The sequence below is a fragment of the Protobothrops mucrosquamatus genome, unplaced genomic scaffold (genome assembly GCF_001527695.2).
Source record: "Protobothrops mucrosquamatus isolate PMUCROS unplaced genomic scaffold, P.Mucros_1.0 scaffold27, whole genome shotgun sequence".
NCBI lineage: Eukaryota > Metazoa > Chordata > Lepidosauria > Squamata > Viperidae > Protobothrops > Protobothrops mucrosquamatus.
Genome location: NW_015386412.1, coordinates 145,277 through 152,223, shown reverse-complemented (window position 1 = coordinate 152,223; position 6,947 = coordinate 145,277). Strand labels below are relative to the sequence as shown.

General features: G+C 42.3%; 1 protein-coding gene across 1 annotated transcript in view; it reads right to left on the bottom strand.

The window, feature by feature from the left end:
- Positions 1-2,310: 2,310 nt before the first annotated feature.
- Positions 2,311-6,947, bottom strand: part of KLF13 (Kruppel like factor 13) — a 20,721-nt gene continuing 16,084 nt past the window's right edge. Inside the window, exon 2 of the mRNA XM_015810998.1 lies at positions 2,311-4,165. Coding sequence (XP_015666484.1) covers positions 3,873-4,165 — 293 coding nt within the window. The 3' untranslated portion in view covers positions 2,311-3,872. The remainder of the gene's footprint in view (positions 4,166-6,947) is intronic.

Genomic DNA, 6,947 nt, shown 5'->3' with positions numbered 1-6,947 from the left:
TCTTATAGATCATGGGAGTCCAACATTGGCCACTTTAAGACCTGTGGACTTCAACTCCCAGAACACCTGAAGTCCACAAGTGTTAAAAGTTGCCAAGGTTGGACACCCCTGCTCTAGACTTCAACAATTAAGAAGGTCTTGCAGGAGAGATCTAAATAACTTCAGAGTCAACCCCTAAATTGAAGCAAACAAACACCAGGAAACTCGAAGAGCAGGAACAAGATTTATCTTTCTCTCTTGCCTTGCTGGACCAAGCTTTCCCACCCATTAACAATCTGAAGCAGAATTTTCATCAAATTAGGACACAGTTTAGCCTCATTAACATTAATCAAACAGTGGCCAGCAAAGCTAAAACGAGGTTCTGTCGCCAGACAGGAGACAATTATTAGCAAACCCTGAGTGTTTTGATTCCATTTACTGTTCTATATGAAATGGTGATGAACACAAAAAGGATTTTGAAAAGCCTCAAAGCACATGGTTGATGTTGCCACTAAACCCTAAATGCAAAGCCTGAAATAAATAGATAGGTGATGCTTTTCCTCTCGGTTGTCTAAAGCCATAGTCTTGACCCAAGAAAGTGTAAATATCTCAGAAGGAGACCCTCTACTCTTCAATAGGAGGAGAAAAGAGCCCATGGCTGGCTAGGTGGCCAGGACCAAGCTTTGCCCACACAAAGATAGCTGGATTTAGTTAATGAAATGACAGTAGTACAGCAAAACAAGTATTTTAAATCCTGGGATAGGAACCCTGCTGATCCAAAGGAATACAGTAGTGGATTCAGTGGAATTGCCCACTTCTGACAGGTAAGATGACTTTTTTTATTCTATGCAACTCCAGTTATTCAAGCAAGATTAATAATATCACCACATTGGTTATCTTCAGACTACATCATGGTTATTAGCTCTTTGGCATAATTCTTGGGTCATGCCTGTTTCTTGGGCCGCAAAAGGAAAAAGAGCACTCTAAGCAATGGCTACCATCTCCTGAAGATTAAGGCTAGGGTTGTGTTTAAGGCCATCTTCCTTTCCCCACCTTCCAGGTGTGTTGGGATGGTACTTCCTAACATGACTGGCTGGCCCCAAGTGGAAGGAGACCGTTTAAGGCATGGTAGAATTTATTTTTTGAATTCTGTGTTCATGAAAAGGAAAATATGTTCTGATGCTCTTGGAGAGCAAATCACGTTCTGCAGGTAATTGAATAAAAGGAGATGTTTGGGGTAGATGGGATCATACTGTTCTCTGTAGTCCATCTCTCTGTAAACAGTTCCTGATCATCATCAGTCTGAACCTTTGTTGCTAGCTATATCTTTATGAGGACACCTTGCTATAGACATTTCTTGCTAGCTGTTATGAGTGTTGCCAAGTCCTGCCTTTGGTAAATATCTCCATCCTTAGCTATCAAAGGAAGTTGGAAAGTGAAGTTCTGGTTTTTGGAGAACCTCAAATGAAACTTCTCATGGGATAGAGTCACAGGACAATTCTAGTTCTTCCTCTGAGCTTATCATGATGCCAACAAACATGGTCTTGAGAACTTATTAGGATGGGTCAGAGCATTATGCTCCTCATGTTGAAACCACACGGAAAGCAGGGCTAACTTCAAATTGTGTTTTGAAATGAATACTGGAATATATCTAGATGTAGACCCGCTTTTATAGAGCAGGTAGTAGTACAAGGGGAGGAGGGCTTGATAAATAGCACCTATCAGCTATGCTTTAACGGGCAGCATATTATTTTTTTGCAAATCTATATACAGTACAGTTATGTCTATGTGCACACATGTGTTTTAAGTGGCAAAACGGAATTATTGCAGTCGGAAGAAAAGTCTTGGTTAGAACACCTTTGGAATGTAGAGATGATTGCATCAATCATAAACCCCAGTTGGGAGGAATGGAATTTGCTTTACTGTGCTACAGTCGGTTGCATTTATATTAGCAGTATTTTTTTTAAAATGGAACACAATCATAGGGAAAGCACTCCATGCATTGAAATATAATCTTGGAACAAGCCAAGTTCAACAGCAACAAGGTTTCTAGGAAAAAAAACATCTCCCAACCTTCTGGCTGGCTTCCCCCAACCCTAACTTGAAAAACAGAGATGAGTCTTATCGAAAACTTCCACATCTGTCGAGAAAGCAACCTCCAGAGCTGGAATTCTGAGAGTTACATCTAAAGAACATTCACTTCAGGAGGGCTGCATTATCAACCTTGGACCCAATCCCTCCCTCCCTCCCTCCCTCCATCCATGCCAAGCAAACACAGGGCCCAGTTTTAAAAGAAATCACCTGGAAGGGTTTTTTTTTTTTTTACATATACATGGATCTCTCCTGCTGAGTTAAGCTGTTTAAGCAGTCACAAATCCTTTGAGGAAGGACTTGGGTCCATGTTGACTGGTTCCACTTGGATGCAGGAGTTCCTTCCTCTTGGTGGGACTTCTGGAGGGATGAGTGGTCCAAACTGCTACACAAGAACATGGGGAATCTTTTGGAAGATTGTAGAGTTTGCTGGTTGGAGGAGAAGATTTAGGTACGTCCTTCAGGCCCTACGCTACACTAACAATGAGGAAAATTGTGAAGTGCTGTTGAGCTAAAACACCATCTTTTTAACACTTTCTAGATGCAGGTTGTGCTTCCACTGCCCGCCAAATGACAGCAATTCCTGATCACCATTGCTTGCTTCCATCTGATTATGTACTGACCATTTTATTGTAATGCAGAATTTCGTAGACTCTTCGGCTTTTAAGCCAAAAAGGGCCGGAAACCAGCGCAAATACCTTGACGAAGTCTGGATGACTCTGAAACACAGTTTTCAGAGGAGTTTTTCTTTTCTTTAAGAGGAGGATATGGAACATTATTCAAATTGATGCCCACTTCATGTCTACTTTTGCGCGAGGCATACCGAGAAGCAGGTAAAAGGGTTCAGCTCAGAACTTCATCTCTGGAAGCTGTCACAAGCTGTAATCCCTACAGAGCACCATTCTGCCCTTTGGTACATAAATATAATGTTCCCCAGTGTAAATATATTTTTCTAGATTTAGAATAAAAACATGATTAAGGCACCTACTTCAGTTTTTTTTTTTAAAAAATCACTTGCCCCCTGCGATTCTTTTATGAGTATAAACTTTTTATACGTTTTTTTTTCTTCTTCTTCTTGCAACAGGAAACTGGCGGTGGTAGAATAATCTCAGCATGAAGTCACCTGAAGAAAGAGGAAAAAAATGAGGACTAGTTGATTGAAATTGTGGAGGAAATGGTCCAGTCTCTCCAAGAATTTACCCTAACTGTGAAATGAAATCATTTGAGTGCAAAGATTAGCCTTGCTGTGTGCAAGGAAGGGCTGAACCCACGGTTCTGAGTGCAAAAAGTGTTTATCAAACAAGGCTGCTGCTGGATGTGTCTTCATGGTACATAAATAGATCCCTGAGTAAGAGGAGAGTTTGGTGGAGGAAAATTAGAATCAACCCGGCTGTAGAGACATTCTTGGTTTTGCATTTTGGTTTCCCTACAAAATTTCCTTTGACACCTGAGCAAAAGAACTACACAAAGGCGCATCTTCTTAAGGCTTAAAAATACAGAAAGAGAGAGAGAGAGACAGAAAAAAAAAAGAAATGTCCAGAATAGGTTCCTGGAAGGACCATGGAGGAAAACATGTAAAACGCGAGTCCTACGGTGCCATATTTCCCCCCCCCCCTGCAGCAACGTTGCAGGAGAAGACCCTTCTCTCTCTCTCATCCCGTTAAAAACAAGGCCAAAGTCTTCTTCCTTCCTTCGTTTAAAGGCAGGATGCCAAGCCAAGCATTACGACGCAAAGGAAAACTCCGAAGAACTGGATGAAAAGGCGGAGGGCAAAGTGCAGGGGGCCTGGCCCAGGGGGGTTTCTAGGGGGAGCTGCTGGGACTGTCCCTGGGGCTGGACCCATCGGACCGGCTATAGTCACTCAGAGACCCCGTCCTGGAGCTGCAGCCACTCCTTCTCTTGAGCATGTTAGGGTGGAAGTTGGCATGGCGGCGGGCGTGCTTGGTGAGGTGGTCGCTCCGCATGAAGCGCTTTTCGCAGAGGGGGCAGGAGAACTTCTTCTCGCCCGTGTGAGTGCGGAAGTGCCGGGCCAGCTCATCGGAACGGGCAAACTTCTTGTTGCAGTCTTCCCAGCGGCATTCGAACGGCCTCTCGCCTGCAGGACACAGAGAAAAGAGAAACGGTCTTGAGGACACCTCCTTGGTTCCATCCAGTCCTTTATTACGCTCACCCCCAGAATTCAAACCTTAAAATAAAATGAAGCAGAATAGAAGTGTTTGGCCTAATTACAGCTGGAGAAATGGCCAAAGTCTGCCTAATTTTACAGAAATTGTCCCTAAAGGTGCTTTTTTTTTTCTAAATGGCAACTGGACTTTTTTTTTCCCCCTTCAGAAACATTTCACTTCTCATCCAAAAAGTTTTTGGGAGCCTTAAAAGAGAGTTGGGGGACTCAGACACAGACCCCAATTAGTCTCAGTTCAACAACCTGCCTCCAGAAGCAGTGAATGCTCCAGCACTGGAAGTTTTCAAGAAGGGACTGGACAGCCATCTGTCTGAAATGGTATAGGGTTTCTTGCCTGAGCAGGGGGTTGGACTAGATGACCTCCAAGGTCCCTTCCAACTTTATTATTATTATTATTATTATTATTATTATTATTATTATTATTATTATTATTATTATTATTATTATTATTATTATTAATAATAATAATAATCTTGAAACTCTACCTTTCAGCCCAATCTTTTCGAACCTCCCTTATCCAGTCCTCGACTTACAATCATTCATTTAGCAACCATTGGAAGCCACAATGGCACTGAAGAAAGTTGCTTACGCCTGGTCCCTGCACCGTCACACAGCATCCCCCTGCTCACATGATCAATATTCTGATACTTTGTGACTGACATGCATTTATGATGGTTGCAGCATTTAGGCATTATGGGACTGCCGTTTGCGACCCTCCCAGCTGGCTCCAAACAAGCGAAGTCAATGAGGGAAGCTGGATTCAGTTAGTGACCATATGAGTCATTTAACGACCAGAGTGATTTCCTTAACCACCCTAGCCAAATGATCATAAAATTGGGCACAACCCACTTAAAACCACCTTGCACAGCAATGGAAATTCTGCTCTGGATGATCATGTTAGCTCTGTACAGCTTATCCAATGGAACATAAAGCTAATCTTTCTTTCATTTCCCACCATGCTATAAAATGCTTCTATTGCTTTTCCTAATCTTGGTGAGTGAGCTTATCTTCCTGGGCAGCCCGAATGCCTGTTTCTAGGGAGCGTGGCTTAAAATTATTATTTTTATCTTCCTGTGGACTAAGGAATAATAAATAAACTGCAAAGTTGCTTGAGGTTTGGTGGGCCAACGAAGAAGGGGCCGTGATGAAATTGTCAATCTCTTTTGTCCCTTGATTTATATCTGACATGCTCCTTTTAATATAGCCAGCCCATAAATTCAGAGGACAAACAATGGGGGGAGGGGGATGTCACCACACCTTCATAAATGCAGAAGAAAGGATTATTGGTCAAGTTACCGGCAGTTTCTACAGCAAGGAAGATGAGCAAACAGATGTAAATTGCAGAAGGTTGACAAAACAGTTTGACTGTTCCAGTTTAGCTAAAGGACCTCCTCCCCCCCCCCTGGTTCCCACCTATTAAAGAACAAAATTGCATTTCATTTGGATGCTCAGACCAGCTATGTCTTCCCAAAGGACAAAAATAATTGCTACAACCTTGAGGATGAAACAACCCTCCCCCTGTTCCTTGTGGGACAAGACCCTATTGCTCTATTTTCCTGTAATGTCGGAGCTGGGTCTGTTAGGTTAGCCCAGCATTTCTTATTTTCATAAATTATGAAAATAAATAAAATAAATAAAATAAGCCTGGCACGTCAGCCCTGCCCCAACTTGGTCCTTTAGGCAAGAAAGACCCTCAACTCCATTGGTAGTGAAAGGTATATTTTACTAAAAGCCAAGTGGATTACAGTATAGTAATGGTGGAACTGAAGTTCGCACAGCAAACTTTCCCGGTTAACTTTCCCTGTTCAGTTCCTCCCCCTTGCTATCCTTTGTTAGATGAAGATAACCAATGATATCGTTATTAAATGACTTAATCAATAAAGATCTATTCTATTCTACAATCTATTCTATTCTACTCTACTCTACTCTACTCTACTCTACTCTACTCTACTCTACTCTACTCTACTCTACTCTACTCTACTCTACTCTCCAAAAGGTTTCAGAGTTTATTTCATAATTCTGTTGCCTTCACTTGAGGAGGCGATGGAGAGAATAAAACTTATTTATGTTCTCCCATGACCCCCAGCAGGATGTTTGATGGCTTCCAACTGCCTGTTCTCTTGGGTATAATATGCACAAAGCCTACCGTGATGGATAGATTTGAACTTTTTCCCTGGTTCAGGCTTCCAAATGCAGCATCTGAAGTAGCTTCTTTCTCTCCCTGTCTGTAGTTTTGTATCTATATTTATCACTATATCCTAAAGCAATTGGGACTTTAGGATTTTGATTGAAATAAGATGGAGCTCTTCTGAGGTTGCTTGGTCCCTGTGAGAACAGACTGCAGGGGTCTAATCCTGCAAGGAACAGCTTATGTACATAATGTCCTACTCTGCTTTTCTACGTAATATCAATAAAGCAGAATACTTGTAGCTCAAGGTTGAAATGAGGGGTCCTTGGTGCTCTCTGAGCTTGGTTGCTTTCTTGCAGACATTTTATTATCCAAACAAGATAACATCATCAGTGCTTAGAGGGGAGTTGGGTTTGCTAATTTGGGTAATGAACCCTCTACAAGAAAACAACCAAGCTCAGAAGGCACCAAGGACCCTTCTCTATAGCATCTCCTGAGCTGTCCTATTCCCTTTTTCTCTGCAACCAGGATGGAGTGGTGGTGAGGATGTGGTCATATCAAGGGCCC